At 38.5% G+C, this 18,187-nt stretch overlaps 1 protein-coding gene across 1 annotated transcript in view; it reads left to right on the top strand.

Moving 5' to 3' along the window:
* Positions 1–18,187, top strand: part of nos1 (nitric oxide synthase 1 (neuronal)) — a 40,557-nt gene that overhangs the window by 9,570 nt on the left and 12,800 nt on the right. Inside the window, exons 4-15 of the mRNA XM_044330404.1 lie at positions 5,321–5,458; positions 8,981–9,126; positions 9,939–10,101; positions 10,346–10,437; positions 12,531–12,672; positions 12,755–12,894; positions 13,901–14,075; positions 15,218–15,319; positions 15,771–15,965; positions 16,260–16,345; positions 16,964–17,108; positions 18,018–18,122. Coding sequence (XP_044186339.1) covers positions 5,321–5,458; positions 8,981–9,126; positions 9,939–10,101; positions 10,346–10,437; positions 12,531–12,672; positions 12,755–12,894; positions 13,901–14,075; positions 15,218–15,319; positions 15,771–15,965; positions 16,260–16,345; positions 16,964–17,108; positions 18,018–18,122 — 1,629 coding nt within the window. The remainder of the gene's footprint in view (positions 1–5,320; positions 5,459–8,980; positions 9,127–9,938; positions 10,102–10,345; positions 10,438–12,530; positions 12,673–12,754; positions 12,895–13,900; positions 14,076–15,217; positions 15,320–15,770; positions 15,966–16,259; positions 16,346–16,963; positions 17,109–18,017; positions 18,123–18,187) is intronic.

Raw genomic sequence — 18,187 nt, 5'->3', positions numbered from 1 at the left:
TGACTAAACCATATAAATATTTAATGAATAACATCTCTTTCCATTTCTCAGGCTGTCATTCTCACTTTGTTCTTTTTCTTTTTTCCTCACTTACCCCCCTGTCTTACTCTCATCATCTCTATTTCCCATCAGAAGTTTTAATTGATGGATGAATGAGAGACTTCATTGCATAACTGCATTTACCAGAAAGACTTTGGTGATTAAGCCTCGTTATGAAATTATCTTCATCAGATTAGCTCAATTATCTTTGTCTGTAGCTTCATGGATGCTCTCTTCTGTTACATCCACACCTTATTCTTGACATTGGGGCCTGGAGATTGACATGTGATGGGATTTACACATGTTGTGAATTGTTTATATGGTCCAGCAGCTTCCCTGGGTAACATGCAGAGCATGGGCAAGGACTGTCTCATTAAAACAGGCTGGATTTACGTTGTGCACAAGCAAACAAAGTAACAAAGAACAGCTATAGACCTCCCTGTGTTAGCTGAAGATTATTTTTATGCTCTCTGATGACCATCATGAATAAATAAGTCCGCCTAGAAATCATAGAAAAAAGATGCTCCATATAACTACAGAATTATCCTGATTATTGTTACATTTTTAAGGTTTCTTCAGTATCAAAGTAATCTAGTAATAATTGTCTGTAAATTGTTGGGTACACTGCAAACAGGAACTTCTAATATCTAATTCAGCATACTTTTAATGGTGCCATTTGCCAAAAATGTAAACAGATATAGGCTGAAAAACAAGGTTCAATTTGCCCACAGATAACAAACTGAAAAGGATTTTTTTGGGGTTTTTTTTAAAAATTTTTTTATCTTTATCTAAACATATGGTGCAACCACAGGATATACTGTTGAATATCACTTTGTTCCAAGGATGCTTGGATTTTGGTTTTATGTTATTTACATTATTACAGGCTAAAAGTTCTGGTTTTACTTCCTAAATTTACTAAATTGGTCATGCAAAGTCTGACCTGGTCTTTATGTAAAATGTTTAATGGGCAGAAAAGATGTTCAAGTCCGACATTTAAAATTTACATTAGTGCACATGTATAAAACATTTACAGGTTGTTCATATAAAAGGCTTTCTCTGAAACCAGCTTGTGGCATTCAAGTTACTTTCTTAAATGTAAATACCAAAGCTATAGCTTCCAGCCAGTGAGCAATAAGCATAATATTCAAATAATACACAATTGCTCTGATTTTTATGTCAACAAGCCTTGATTCTCTGCATCTGATTTTCTTTGCCTGTTCAACTGAGAGTCTCTTTATGCTACAATGATCTTTCTTCCTGTCCACAACATTTATTTGAAAGAGGTGATTGAACCAGAGTTGCAAAACATCAGGTAAAAAGGACTGGACTGACCTACATGGAGCTAAATTTGCATCTACAGTATCAACAGATATGGACACATGTGAATAAGGGAATGAACTGCAACAATCAACTATATGACAAAGAAATGGGGAGTTTGTTTAGTAGTTTTGTTGTGAATGTTGATATATATTGATTATGAAATTGAGTTAAAATGAATCTGAATTTCAGTTGTTCAGTAATAAGTAGGCCCTTTAGAAGCAAATGGATTAGTGGCCATAGGAAGACTATGAATTATGATGGGAGATGGCGTGGCTTCAAGTTTCAGCTGTATGTGTGATTTTGCAATGGGGGTGAAATGGGTATGCATGTGTGTGTGTGTGTATGAGAGTGCCTTTGTGGTTCTATCTTATATATGTGTGTGTGTATATGTGTTTATATGAGTTAAGTTGTTTTTTTTCTGTTGTTCTTGTGATAGCTCTGAAAGTGATGAAATACATATTTTATGTTGATCAAAGAAAATTTATGATGCAAAGAAATTCCACATCACTGACAAAGGGATTAAGAATAGTTCATTTGAATATTTGGAGTTCAAGAAATAAAACACAGGACATTTCAGAAATTCTTATCGAACAGAATGTACATACACATAAAGAAACACATTTAGATTCAACAATAAACAGTTCTTTATTGAACATAGCTGGGTGTAATACTTACAGACAAGATAGGAATGCAAATGGAGGTGGAGTAGCAATTTATGTTCAGAGCCAAATACCAGTAAGAGTTAGGGGGGATCTAAGAAGTATAGATTTGAAGTAATCTGCCTACAAATTCAACTGCCTCATCTAAAGCCAGTATTTATTGGGTGCTGTTATAGACCACCAAATGCAGTGATAATGTATCAAATATGTTGTTAGATAGAGTATGTGATATAAATAATGAGATTTACTTCCTGGGAATTCAAGGTGTTGTGCACTCAGAAATAAGTGGCTTTCTCTTGCAGATACATGTAATTTGTCACAAGTTATTACCAAGCCAACAAGAATATATTGCAGAGCTGATGGTTCACAATCTTTGACTTGCATTGATCTAATTTTTACAAATGTTGCTGAGTTGTGCTCAAAAGCAATCATAATAATCATAATCTAATTGCAATTGGAAGGAGGACTAAAGTTCCAAAATCTGGTCAGGAAATAATATTAAAAAGGATGTTTGAATATTTTAACAAACATGATTAAGTACGAAATGATGAAGTAAGAAATATTGAATTTGAAAAAGTTTGTATGGGTGCAATAGAGAAATTATTATGAATGAGTGAGGAAAAGCCTTCAGATGTTGATAACCATGATGTGAAGCTACTGAAACCTGTAGCAGCATTGATTGCCCTGCTTACTTCTTACATCATTACTTTAAGTGCAGAAAAATGTGTCCTTGGAAATGGAAATGTAAAATAGCCAAGATTGTTCCACTAGCCAAGAATGGTACAGAACCATTCACAGGTAAAAATAGTCAACCAATAAGCCTACTTCCTGCTTTGAGGAAAATTAAAGAGAGAATAGTATATGAACAAATCCAAAAGTATTTCTTTAAAAAATTTAAATATGGTGTATCAGCATGTATATAAAAAGTGGCACTCTACGAATACGGTATTAACTCAGATGACTGGATGAAAGAAACTGATAAGAAAAAAGTTGTCGGTGCTATATTGTTGGATTTGAGTGCAGCATTTGACATACTTGATCATAAATTGTTATTGAATAAGTTGAACTGTTATGGCTTTGAAACATCTGCTGCTGAATGGATCAAAAGTTATCTCACCAACAGGAAATATACTGTAATATAATGGTGGTTATTCTGGGGTAAGAGCAGTGAGTTGTGGAGTGCCTCAAGGAAGTTATTTAGGGCCGCTTTTGTTTTCCATTTTTACAAATGATTCACCTCTAATTTTGAATTATGGCACCATTGCGATGTATGCAGATGATTCCACAATATACAAATCGTTACAAAAAGTTAATAGAAGAATGGGTAGTGGAAAATAAATTGGTTTTTAATGTAGAAAAGACAAAATGTATGGTATTTATTTCAAAATATGCATTAAAAGTTGCACCAATTTCATACTTAACTATATGAAATATAGTTACTGAACAAGTAACAGACGTTAAGTTATTAGGGATCACTGTTGATAGTAAAACGTCTTGGAACAGCCAAATTGATCAAATGGGTGGTGAAAAACACTGTAGAAAATTCTAGCTATTTAACCAAATGATTAGTGCAAACATTAGTGTTATCACAGTTAGATTATTGTTCAGTGATTTAGTCCAACACAACAGAAAGTAATTTGAACAGGTTACATGTAGCTCAAAACACAGCAGCTCACATCGCTATTCACTGCCCATATCAAACAAGAGTAAGTACAATGAATAATAATTTAGCTTGGTTAAGTGTAAAAAGCAGTTTGCATTACTCTCTAGTGTGTTTTATAAGAAATATCATCATAACTAAAACCCCAGAAATACTTAAGTGACCTATCATTTTTTTCAGATGGACATCATTATTCTACTCGGCAGTCGTCAAAGGGTCATTTTCTGTTGCCTCAGTGTAGTACAAGTTTAAAACAGAGAACAGTCAATTATCAAGCAATGGTGGCATGGAATTCATTACCAAGATTTTTGACTCCAGAAAGTAATACAACATGTTTTAACAAAAAGTTAAGATTGTATTTGTTTACACAAGGAATAGAGTAGAACATTATATGACCTTTTGTTTTTCTGTTCTTAAAGATGTGATATGGATGTAGAAAGCTGTCCATTCCACTTTTATTTGAGATTTAGTGGATTAAGTTGTTAAATGATTTCTTTTCTCAATTATTTAAGAGATGAAATTATTATATAGAACTACTGTATGTATTACACAGGCTTTGAGTTGGTGTTTGTTGTTGTGTGTCTTAGTGGTTGCGTTATGTATTTTGAGTCTTATTGTGACTATGAATGTTATAGATGTGTATTGATGTATCTTTTGTTGTTGAAGTATTGTTAAAAAAAAATACTAAAGGGGACCACAGAAAGAGTAGCTACTGTTACAATACAGTAGCTAATGGGGATTTAAACAAACAAATAATCCTCAGTGATAACAATGTGTCATATCTGAGCCGCACAGTGGGGATTACTGCTGTTGGAGCATGAACACACCGGATCTAAGCTCTTTACTTTTTGTGTGTACCAAGTCAAATTCAATTCAAACCCCCCCAATCCTCTGTACTGTTTGAGAGGACAGGAAATGACAATGTGACTCAACTGCCTTGACACTGTTGGTATTCATTTTTCTAGAGAGCATGATGATTGTGTCACTGTTGTTCAAAAGCTGCTCCACCCCACGATTAACAATACCGTGGGAGATGATAAAAGAGCCTTCAAGGTGTGGGATTGATTACTCTGATCTTTTGCAATCACTTGGTGCCTCTCTCTTGGAACGCTTACAGTTAGCTGTGGGGTTAAATTGCAGGCATTCATGAGTCAATAGCTACAGTATTGGAAAACCCAGTGAGCCAAGAGCTAGCTTGCCATCAACCTGCTGTTAAATGCTGATTGCCTTTATTATGGAGTGAGAAATTAAACAAAAATTAAGGAAGAAGAGAATATGTGTGGTTTCTGTGCAGAAGTCTGTGTAAGAGGGACTTAAGCACAATGGCAACTGATTTGCCGAGAGAAGAAAGAGCTAGGAGTTCACAATGGTTGTAAAAGTGCCGCTAAAATGCTTCCAGATATTTCTGATGTTATTTCTTTCCTAAGCGTTGCCAATCAATTTCTATCATGGCACTCAAATCCACTTCCCCCAGTTAGAGGGCTGCATCTCTTTTCATCTTACCACAGTGTGACTTCCAGTCATAAACAACTTGAGAGAGAGCTTGAGTCAATGATGGCTCAGGGGTCAGAAACCATTAGCAGATACAGCACAGTGCCCCGAAGTCATGACTCATGCTTAAATGTCCCTGTACTCTTTTCAGCCCCCAGCCAAGGGCAGGACCTCACCCACCAAGTCACTGCAGAATGGAAGCCCCTCCAAATGCCCCCGCTTCATAAAGATCAAGAACTGGGAGACTGGCACTGTCTACAGCGATGTACTCCACCACAGTTCTGGCAAGGTAAGGCATATCAAAATCTGTCCAATTAATGGATGGATAAAGAGGTCTGCTGCAGCATTAACATTTGTCACTGAGGCAACCGTTCTGACAAGGGTATTGAAAGATTTTTATGTCGTGACTCAAGTCAGAAAATAACCAGGGCTTCTATGCCAGTGTTGAATCTGTAAAAAGGCTATGAGGTGCTATTGTTTCTTCATGTCATCGCACCCCTTACTAAATTGGACAGGATTAAAACTACTGGCACCAAGTGACCAGAAGAATAGAAACACCTGCATGATGCAATTGTAATGCAATGCAATACAACAGCCCTGCAATAAATAAATAAAACTTTTTTAGAAAAACCTTAAAATTCAGTTTAGACTGCTTTAGTTATTTGTGTGTTGACTCAATTCTATGGTGAGTTTTGAGGCTGCAATTACAGGATTCACTACAAGATCAGAAACTACGCCCTCAAATCACATCATAGGGTACAAAAAAAACCATGTAAAAACAACAATTCATTGTTTTACTTGGGGTTATGTGCCAAACTATTTCTTGGCTGGGACCAGTTGCCAGGCAACCAGTGGATATTCCAGGAAGTTACTGGTCCTAGCCAGTAAGAGGAAGAAATAGTCCGTCACATAACCCTACATAACCGTACATTTTTTTTTGTACTGAGATGGGATTAAATGTGTCAATTTGTGAGCTTTACAAATAGTTTTGTTGCTGCCGGACAGAGCCAGACTAGCTGTTTCCTCCAGTTTCCAGTCTTTATGCTAAGCTAAGCTAACTGGCTGCTGGCTGTAGCTTCATATTTAATACACAGATATAAGCGTGTCGATCTTGAGCTCATCTAATCTTCCGCCAGAAAGTGAAAAAGAGTATTTCCTAAAATGTTGAACAATTCCTTTAATATTTAAAAATGGCTGTAAACCATTTAGAGATTTAAAACTAGGTTTACACCAAGACCAAGCAGAAAAGTACAAAGAATTTGACCTGGTTAAGTTGTTGTTGACGTATTATAGAGTAAATAATCTAAATGTTGTACCAGATTGCCAAAGTAGGTGCGTCACAATAAAAGTCAGTAGTCACTGATATACACATACTACACAGGTTAACTAACAAATTTGACAGATATTATATCTGCAGCTTTAATAGTATCTTAAAGCCACTGATGAACATCAAATTCAGTGTATTGATTGACTGAACAAACATTTAGCCTGCAGACTTACCAACAGATAATTTGCAAGTCAATTAGATTGAAGAATAATAGCGCAGCATGGTGTGCTTTCTCTCTGCTTCTTACAAGCTACACATAATGTACATTAGAGAGCTTTTGCCTGAACTGTTAGTGATTCAGCTTGTTACTATTTAGCCAGTAAGCAGGGAGTCAGGAAATCTCAGTAAAGCTAATAAAAATAAAAAAATAAAGTAATCCTCAGAAATAAAACAACAGATCACTGATTTTCTGTGTGGGGACAGGTCACATACAATGACTCAACATTTTCAGTAAACTCAAAGGTGATGTTTGGTGGATATTTTTATCTAAATTGCCTGATATTAATGAGTTCATACATCTATAGAATGACTTGCTCAACAAAAGTGAAGTTACTAATCCTTCTATTCTGTCCTCTAGCTGTCAGGACTCAAAAATGTCCTGGAAGCTAAATAGGATAATTTCCTAATTCTTTGTTTAAAAGACCAGATAGACACGATCACATGCAAAGATTCAGCTGCTCTGCCCTTGCAGTTTTACATGTTCATGCAGCCAAATTTTCCTACTCTAGCCAGTAAGCCAGTCTACCGAGCACAAGGTAAGCCTCACTGTTTAAGCATTCATCCCTCAAAACACTGCAGCCATTCGTTAGCACCAAACAGCAGCCTAATTGCTTTGGTGACTTATCGGACAGGCTGTTGTGCGCATCCCAATGAATGGCCTGTAATAGCATCTTCAGATTTATTATATATCACACACGCTGCTGTATTCAAGGATGATCTGTCTTTTTCGAAAAGGACAGCTGGCTGGCATGAATGCCCAGAGCGGTATGATGAGCGGACGTGCTGGAGCACGAGTGATTCCTTTGTTTTATTTTTAACACTCTCTGCTCTACTCATCCATTTCCCCCCTTTTTAGTCATCACGTCTCACTCCCCTTGTTTTTCTGTCTCATCTTTGTTGCTCTCTCTTGTTGTCAATCTATTTTCTCTGTAATGACCCTTTTATTTTTAACTTTGTTTTCTTGAGCATTTTCTCATGTTCTCAATTTCGTTTTCCATTTTTACTTTGTTTTGACTGGCTGTGATAGCATGTTTGTTGTCTAGCTCAACAGATTTTTTTTTTTTTTTTGTCAAGTTAGGGTTGAATGGGCTGGAAGGGACACGGAGGGAAGTTTATTTTGGATGCTGTCGGTCCACGCCTGAGTGTTTGGACAGTGAGCAAGTGGGTGGTTCAGTGTAACAAGCCAATTTTAGCAGCGCTGGGGTCATTGTCAAATTTCCTCCTTGACTGCACGCTTGCGCTATCGTTTCTGTCTTCCTCTCTTGCTCACTCATTCGATCTCTCTAAGCTGGTGAAGGCATATACGACAAACCAAAGTGACAGCTGACATCAACTCTAATCACATTAAACTGACCACACAAGGTTCAGCTATGAGCAATTTTCTCTTTGCATCTGTCTGTTTTCTTGTTTTCTGTCTTTCCTCCTCGCTCTTTCTGTCTTCCTGTTTCACTTAATGGAAGGATACCAATCTGTGACTCACTGACTTACTCATTCATTAACATGCATGCCAGCCATGTGTGAGCAATATAATGAAAGGAATTGTGAAATAGTCGTGATCTTTAGTATGCATTTAAGGTCTGGAAATTATAATAAAAGTTGACCTTTTCCTTGAACCAAGTACAACATATTATGATATAAATGGAACACTGAGTTGGTATATTTGGAAACCAAAATTGGATCAATTGCCTTTTCGCCTCGCAGATTGAAATATGGGGTTCGAATGGGCAAAAGAAATGTAATTTACAGAAAAGTTGAAGTTAAAAGATGATGAAAAACAAGTGTAAAAAATTGATTGGAGAAAGGGTTTTCCTTTAAAATATTCAATTTGCGTAATGTATCATTTAAGCATTTCCTGGGTCTGTTTCAAACAGATCCAAGGCAGTCAGTCTAAAAAATGAATAGAAGATGTGATAGCTCTTCCCATTTTAAATTAAAAGAATGCCATGCTTCTCTCATATCACAGTCAATCAACACCGTGATGGATGCAAAAACTCTCCTGAGTGAACAGGAGTCCTGTAGCCCAGTATATATGTTGAAGAATTCTTTGTCCAGTAAAACAAATGAACACCTTTGTTCTGTGCTGTCCAAGGAGCTCACATGGTACTTTCTATTGTGTCATTCATTGCTCAAAAGTACATTTTGTGGATATTTGAACTCTACCATATGCCACAATCTCCTGGTTCTTCAATTGCATTTTGGCACTGGAGAAGAAAAAACAATGAGCAGAGAACCCTACCTCATCTGTCATTTTATTTGTATTTTCAGATGCCAATCTGCACCGAAAACGTGTGCATTGGCTCTGTGATGGTGCCCAACCAGCATGCCCGCAAGCCAGATGAGGTGAGAACCAAAGAGGAGCTTCTTCCACTGGCCACTGACTTCATAGACCAGTACTACACCTCCATCAAAAGGTAAGCACAGCCTGCCGCGTCCTCCAACATGTTTTTGGCTGGGTAACAGTAGGCTGCCTGCAGTCCAGTGAAACAGAAAAGGGTAAAGAAAATGGAGATAGTTTTAGTATTATTGGTGTCCCATTATTAGATATGAGCCACATAGCCTGTGTAGCTCTTGCCACTAACTGAACCTTTTGTATTAGCATTAGGTTAGCTACTTAGCCTCCTGCTCCACTGGCTCATCTATCTTATTTGCTAAAGGTAGCTTGCTTGAAAAGTTAAAAAGCTCAACAAGTCTTCCTGAATAAATTAAACAAGTCACAGAAATTTAAAATCTCTCTTATTTTAACATCATTTCCCTCTGTTAACTAACATTTCTTCTGACCAAAATGTAGCTTTTTGTCTAAAGTAAATTTTTCTTACAGCAGACATTGACTAATAACATAGATATGATTCTTTTCCATCTAATGTGTCATTGAGCCATGCCTCTGAGAGCCAGCATGCACATCACCAGGGCTCTGGCACCTGGACATGCAAACAGGATGTAGTTTATTAGTTAGTTATTTGTTATACCTGTGTATAACAGCACAGGTGTATCCTGTTAATATTTGTTGCGAAAAAGGAGTACAAGTTCATTTTAACCTTCATGTAGCCTATTTACTTATTTTATGCAGTTGATATTAGTTGATTAAGGGCAGCTGCATGAAAATTAGGTGGTACAAAATTTTTGTCCTTACAAAATGGCACAACTTACATATAATACCTCTTGTACTGTGCTTTTCTGAATGTCATCTTATTCACTTGTTCTTCTGTACCTGTCCTGCCCATAGGTATGGCTCTAAAGCCCATGTGGACAGACTGGAGGAAGTGACCAAGGAGATTGAAGCTTCAGGAACTTACCAACTGAAAGACACAGAACTGATTTATGGAGCCAAACATGCCTGGAGGAATGCTGCCCGATGTGTAGGGAGGATCCAGTGGTCCAAACTACAGGTAATAAACAGAATACCTAAAATCACTGCATGCTGCTGTTAATGCCACTGTTTATGTGCTGTTTTTGACAATTTGGAGAGTAATGTTGATGGGTATCGAACTGGATTCTGTAATTCTTAACTGCATTTCATTTGTTACAGTCCTATGTCAAGCTTAAACAAAGATAGACATATTTATTTTATTTAATTCACTTCACCTTGCATGAAAATGGCTCTGAGTTTTCATTTTCACATTTGTTTTCTAGGTTTTTGATGCTAGAGACTGCACAACAGCTCATGGAATGTACAACTATATCTGTAACCACATCAAGTACGCCACCAACAAAGGCAACCTGAGGTAAAAAAAACCAAACAAACAAACAAACACACCCACACTGCTCAATTCTTTACACAAGACTTCTTTTGTTTTGCATTTTTTTCCATTTGTTCAATTCTACTCATGTTCCTCTTACTACACTTGTTCCATCCCCCATCTGTCACTGTATCTCATCACCCCTCTCCATCTCTTACTACCCTGACTTGACCCACTGTCCCATCTGTCAGTGCGTGCTCCGTCTCTTAACGCTGTATCTGACACTATCTGCAGCCTGTGTATCTGTCAGTGTCTCGGCACCAATCATTGCCCCGTTGGAGAGGCGGCAGACCTTGCTAACAAGCAGTCATTTGTCAGACCTGCACAGTGCTCGCTCACTCTCTACCAAGTCTTAATCACATGTGACACTTCATATTTACTTCATGGATAGCCTCTGACTCATTATTAGTCTTTGACTGGCCTTCTGAAGGACAGCTCAGACACACATGTTGATAAGAGCTCTTCAAGTCTGGCTTGCTTGAACATTAATAAACATGCAGCGCTATTTGTGACATCTTGCAGTAGTTTTGGAAAGGTTTTGCTTATACAGGATCACGTCAGCATTTCTGAATGTTCCCAAAATATAAATGTAATTCGAGAGAAACTCAAAATTAAACTAAGAGACCATGAGTCAGTTGCTTTGTTTTGTGGTGGATTTCGTGGGAAAAATGATGTTATGTCTACAGTGCAGTAAATATTTGTTACAACTGAGAGATCATGTAAAAAAAATGGTATATTTTTATTATATTTTCCTTTAAAAGACCATTCATTTTGTAAATTGCTAGATATTATAATATCACAGTACTTTCTTACTTTCTTTTAAGACACTTTTTATAAAGAGTTATTCATCAACAATTGATTAATGCTTTATAGATAATTTTAAATGATTAATAAGAAGATAAGTTGGGTTGTGAAAAATCTCTCTGGTTGGTGCTTTTCCTGTCTGTTCGGTAATTCTGCAGTTGTAAATGTTAATAAGTCATTAATAAAGGGTTTAATCATCAAGTTCACAGTTAGAAGTGTTAGTAAGTTGTTAATAAATGTTTTTGTTTTTTTTTTCCGGATCGTCTGCAGCACTTTTCTAGAAATAAATGGTCAAGCAATATAACTAGTCAAAGGGAGTTTTCACAGCCTGGTAACCCATATTTATCAATGACTTATAACTGAAAAATAAAGCATTAGTAAATTATTAATTTACTATTAACAAAGCCATTACATCTTATAACTCCTTTATAAAGGATGCCATATTGGAAAGTGGAATCAATATCACACTACTGCTGTACAAGAATGTGAATTATCAGTTATGATTTAATAAACATTTTAATATTGTTCAGTAAAATGTAATAACTTACATCCTTTGCTATTCACTTTCGTTGGTCAAAAATATTTGACTTGAAGATGGTTGACATAACAAAGTGATGTAACTGCTTTAGGGTTATCTGGACATGTATTCTATTTTGATTTACTGAGTATAACATTTTCTATTTTTTCTTGAAATTCATTACCCCAGTCACCACTTATCACATATGTTACCCTAAAGAGCACAACTTAAAGTGAAACTTGTCATTTCCTGTACATACAGTCAAGTTTGATTGTAGAGACTGTGACTATTGATTTCACTATTTACACTAGTTTCCAAAGCCAAGCTGAGAGATTGACTCCCGCAGATGTAGACTGCTAGCACAACTGGCCCAGATTCACACCAGCTGCTCTCCCTCCTCAGCGACTTACAACCAGCTTAGCAGTATTAACACTTTTGCTCGGTCATAGCATTAAAACACTACTAGGATGTAGAGCAGACCAAAGGTAGATAAGCTGCGGCCATGCTATGAGTCCTTTGACATAACATAATTAAAAATGCCTTGGAGCAAAATTACACGCACAGTGCTAACCATCTGTAAGCAATCGTTGCTATTGATATAAAAATTGCAGCGGCACAGTTCAGATATCTAACAGTGTTTTCACCAATGTGTTGCAACATGAGATTATTCCTAAAATGATTGCTGCTGTGCTCTGCTGCTCTAAATGATACATTATTGACATACTAACCCATTTTTTCGTTTGTTTGTTTTTTGCAGGTCAGCCATTACCATATTTCCTCAGAGGACAGATGGCAAACATGACTTTCGAGTGTGGAACTGTCAGCTGATTCGTTATGCAGGCTACAAACAGCCTGATGGACAGATCCTGGGAGACCCTGCTAATGTTGAATTTACTGAGGTACACATGAAGATCTGAAAAAATATACTTTGGAAGAAACGTCTTATTTGCACTCAGCTCACATGTTGCGTCTGGTTACTAGATTTGCATGCAGCTGGGGTGGAAAGCTCCGAAGGGTCGTTTTGATGTCCTGCCCCTCCTGCTGCAAGCCAATGGAAATGACCCTGAGCTGTTTGAGATCCCTGAAGACCTCATCCTGGAGGTGCCGATCACACACCCAAAGTGAGTTATGCCTTCCTACTTAAGCGTGCATAAAATACAGTGAATCTGGCAAAACAAGAACAGTGGGGGCTGCAAAAAAAACAACAAAAAAAAAAACCATCCACCTACCCACACATCTCTTAACAACACTTTTTAAACAATGGGGTACTTTTAAGCTAAGAAGTCTGATTGGGTTACCATCACATTCCAACTGCGCTGATTATTCCCATAAAGCACAGCTAGCCATGTTTTATCTGTTGCTATGCCAGCTTTTGTGGTAACTATGGGGCTCGTTAGTGAGGTTTCAAGCTTTCTCCTGTTTTTTTTTTTTTTTACTCTTATGTGTTTGCTTTACTTTTAAGAAAACTTTTCAGACAATATTCTTACATCTGTATACACTGTACAAAAGCCATAATGCCCTTGAGATCTTGAGCATTAAGCTGCTGAATCACTGTAAAACCCATAATCACATTAAAGAACTGGGTATTACCGCTACACTATTTTTCACACATACAGACACAGATGCACACACAGAGCTATCACTCCATCACTACACATTACAGAGAGCATTTCAGAATCCCTCGACAAACTGATCTCCCTGCCAGACACCCCCAAAACTGGCATCTCTTGCTCCAGACACTACATCAACTGGCCCTCAGCTCTGGTAGCAACTTGGCACAGTCCGCGGCCGCCGACTGTGCCTCATCATTACATGAGATTAGGCTCAGCTCTGCAAATAATACACCAAAAGCAATGTTATCAGTCCCAATAGGGGGTGTGGTGGGAGGTAGATTGAGGTCCTGCCTGCTCTGTCCAGAAGTAAATAGCTGTTAAAAGTGGTTTATTTGTGTTAATGTTGATTTTGGCTGCACTCCTTTTTTACAATATGTGTTTCGTGGATTAATACCTCTACTCCTAAAGACAACAACAAATTGTGTATACTTTATGATTGTGTAAATTGCCAATGGTGGAAATTTACATGACCTCAGTGGGATGCCGACATCATTTCCCTGTGTGCTCTGCCCAGGTATGAGTGGTTTAAGGACCTGGACCTGAAGTGGTACGGTCTCCCCGCGGTCTCTAGCATGCTGCTGGAGATCGGTGGCTTGGAGTTCACTGGCTGCCCCTTCAGTGGCTGGTACATGGGCACCGAGATTGGCGTGAGGGACTTCTGCGACAGCTCACGCTACAACATTCTGGAGGTTAGTGTTTTGTGCCAAAGCACAGAGTCATGCTCCACTGGGAAAATGGGAAAAAAAATCAGAGGCACAGACTGTCTGAAGCCTTGCAGAGCAGAGAGGAGCATGTGTTGTGTCACCAAATGACCTAATCAGAATGCTATTCTTCTTCTAATTGTAAACACAGAGGAGAACGCTGATTAACAGCACTTATCAAGAAATGAAGTGTCATTGTGCCTTGTCACAAGCTAACATTAATTAAACAGTGCCAATTTTAATATTTGCATAAATATGTATTGGTTCATGAATTTAGAAGGGCGAATGAAATCGTGAGCTCTTCTGTAGCACCTAACGCATAAATCTCAAAATTCTGTTTGAGCAAATAAAGTCCTTCATAATTTGCCATATAACTAGGTCATTCAGACCAATTGCCACCTTTGCATGCATCATGTTCAGACAAGTAAAATCTCAGCTAAAACCAGAGGTCCTATTATGAAGAGCACTTCAGGACACATGCGTGCCAGCTTTGATGGATTTGTCTTACAACTGAAGTACAGACACTGCACTTGCAGTTGATGATGAGGGCTATTTGCTTGTGCACTGTTCTTTGGGCTTTGTTCCGTAACATAATTGCATGAATCATAGCTCTTAACTTGAGCCACTGAGGCACAAAAATGACAACTTCATTGGATGAAAGACTGAAAGTACTGAGGGTAAACTTTAAGATATGCTGCCACAGAGGTTTAAGATCATATTGATGCACTTTTAACAAATTTAAGTTATTAAAGTTTTTTTCTTTTTAAAACAATTAACTACTACTATGAGTTAGCACTTGTTGAAAGCATAAAACATACTGTACTTGAATGTCACACTTGATTTGGAAAAATCAGTTCATTCTGGGTTTTTTTTTACTGTACATTTGGTATTACCTCAGTTGTAACATAACCGAAGCCCAGAATACATGACGGAGGCATTTTCATCATGTTGCGTTTTAAAATATACTTCTCAAGTTCAAGATGTTAAAAAAAAATCTGTTTGAGTCCTTATTGAGTCACGAGTCAAAATTAGGACTGGAGTAGGACTTAATCAGGTATGGTGACATACTGACACATAGTTTCCTATTGACGCTGTCATAATTTATTTATTTATTTATCTATATTATATAGGAGGTTGCAATCAAGATGTCCTTAGACACCAGGAAGACCTCCTCCCTATGGAAAGACCAGGCATTGGTGGAGATTAACATTGCCGTTCTCTACAGCTTCCAGGTAGGTGGTGCATCTTTATGCATGTTGTTCAAGTAAAGGAATACAGCATCAAAAACAGTTATTTTGAATATCAAACATTTTGAATAGCAAACACAGATTTTAACACTATGTAGTGGTGGTGGTGGTGAAAAATGAGTTGGTTGTTACTTCTGAGGATGGCAGCAGATTGACAGTGGTAACAAGTGACCAAGTTTCACTCCATAGAAACATGTGAGATCATTTCTGTGGCATAGTTTGCTTCTCCTCTGTTCATTTGTGTGCTCACTATATTACAAATATTACTTTTTTTCCCAAAACATGGCTAAATTCACATGCTTATGTTTGGGTCTACCACAGTTAGCTGCTCTCTTTTTGCCATTCATGAGTCACAACCAATGTAAGCATAGATAGAAATTTGTAATTTGCAATTTGTAGTGCCTTCATATTTTTCTGTTGGTGCCCCCTATTTTAGACGTGCAAAGTGACCATAGTAGACCATCACTCAGCCACAGAGTCCTTCATGAAACACATGGAGAATGAGTATCGGGTGCGAGGAGGCTGTCCTGGGGACTGGGTGTGGATTGTGCCTCCCATGTCGGGAAGTATCACTCCGGTTTTCCACCAAGAAATGCTCAACTACCGCCTCACCCCATCCTTTGAGTACCAGGTATATGTATATGGGATGCTGTGTTTCTTTAGACGTGCACTTGTGTTTACAAACTATTTGGATGCCAAGTTATGTTGAGGATGTCATTGAGGGAAATTAAAAATACTTGTGGTTGAAATAGACAAGACAGGAAAGTGTGTACAGCAAGCAGTGATTCGCAGCTTCTCCATACTGTACCGATTAACTCCTGTAATGCGCTGAATATCACAGATAATATCTCAGTATCTTGGAGTGGATTTAAACCTTAAACAAAGACAACCTCTGAACTCTAATTTCTTTTCTCATATGCAAAAGCCTGATCCTTGGAATACCCATGTGTGGAAAGGAGTCAATGGGACGCCCACAAAGAAAAGAGCCATCGGATTCAAGAAGCTTGCCAAGTGAGTGTGCATTCATACAGATATATTACGTGAAAACACAGCGCTTTGTTCTGATAAATGAGTTTCTTTTTTTCTTCTCTCTGCACTGACAGATTCAAGGGTAAATTATGGCCTTAAATGTCAAGGATAACATAGGGTGTGTGTATGATAATCTAAAGCCAAACAAGTAATCAGTTTTCTGACAAAAGTTAGACAAATGGGAATAAAGCTAGTGTGCTCGGCAGTGAAATTCATCCAATCAACCCCTCAGGGAGTAATCAGAGCCTTGTCAGTGTTTTGCTTGTGTAAGCATGCATTTGTACGCGTGCGTGTTCTGCTATTAATGTAATTGCCTCGAGGATATGACAAGCTAGGTAATCACAATTGTCATCCATCCGCTACCTTGGCATAATGTGGGCTGCCTGCTGAAGTGAACCATGCTACCCTTCATTGCTTGTTTAAGTGGCTCCATAACAGATATTTTATCAGACAGACGTGTCGGCATGAGGGAGTCTTCCAGTCATGGCAGGGAACTGGAGGTTGCGAGCTGTGCCCTCAAATCACTAGTCCTTGATTGATTCAATTTCTTGTGTTTTTCTGTGCATCTTACTCTCCCTGCCCCTCTCTTCCAATTTGCAGGGCTGTGAAGTTTTCAGCCAAGCTCATGGGCCAAGCCATGGCGAAGAGGGTAAAAGCCACCATACTGTTTGCCACGGAGACAGGCAAATCGCAAGATTACGCCAAAACTCTGTGTGAAATCTTCAAGCACGCCTTCGATGCAAAGGTACGCTTGCTCCTACCTTGCATCATCTTATCCTAAAGTTGAACACAAGCTTATGTGTCAGTGTATCAACGTCTAGCGAAAAGGAATTCACAGACATCCTTCCTATATCACCCCTTTCTTGTTGCCTGGCTGACAAAGCCGAGCAGATGCCAGCTGAGTATAGGCGACAAGAGGGTTGAAGAGGAAAGTGTGTCCTTTGTCACATTTTCTTCTTCTCTCATGCAGTAAAGTGCCGTGGGTCAGAGGCAAGATTTAACCACTGAAGCGTTGAGCAGTGCGGTAGTTTAAGACAAGATCCTGAAGCACCCCTGGCTGTGCAAATCTGTTAAGAAAAAAAAAAGACAGAAGAAAACACGCTGCTCTCAATCATACACTGTGTGCTTTTCCTCTAGGACATGTCTTATTTTCCCTTCCTGTTTTCCCTGTGTGATCAATCATACAAGAAGAGATTCATGCATGCAAGTGTGTGGATGTGTGTGCCATCGAGAGTGGGTGTGTGTAGATGGATCGCAGGGCAGATGCAAACACCCGGGGCAAATCTTCGTTGTCGTGGGGCTAAAGCCTGTTTTCTCTTCACGCCTTTGGTTGTGTGTCTTTGTGCGTGTGTGTGTATGTGAAATGCAACTGCAACCCGTGGCAGACAAACACCATCATGTTGAGTGGTATGCATCATGAATGCTCGTTGTGTGGCAGCAGCATATTATCATCTCGTTAGAGGCGAGGACAGAGTGGTCATTACAACCTCCTTCTCTGCCAACGGCTGTGTGTTCAGCCTTAATTTACACGCTCAAGTCAGTTGTCGTGTGGAGTGTGTGTCTAGGAAACAAGAGCGAGATAAAGACTACACCATGTCAGTGGAGGCTAAGATTCACTCAGCATAATGCTGTTTTTTCCCCCTGATATCTGCAGGTCATGTCCATGGACGAGTATGATGTGGTGGACCTGGAGCATGAGACACTGGTGTTAGTGGTGACCAGCACATTTGGCAACGGTGATCCACCTGAAAATGGAGAGGTATACACCTTATATATCAACAACTTATTGAGCACAGGACAGATTCACAGGTTACTAAACGCACT

The sequence above is a fragment of the Thunnus albacares genome, chromosome 2 (assembly GCF_914725855.1).
Source record: "Thunnus albacares chromosome 2, fThuAlb1.1, whole genome shotgun sequence".
Lineage (NCBI taxonomy): Eukaryota > Metazoa > Chordata > Actinopteri > Scombriformes > Scombridae > Thunnus > Thunnus albacares.
The sequence above is the reverse complement of the archived record's forward strand: the minus strand, read 5'-3'. Positions and strand labels throughout refer to the sequence as shown.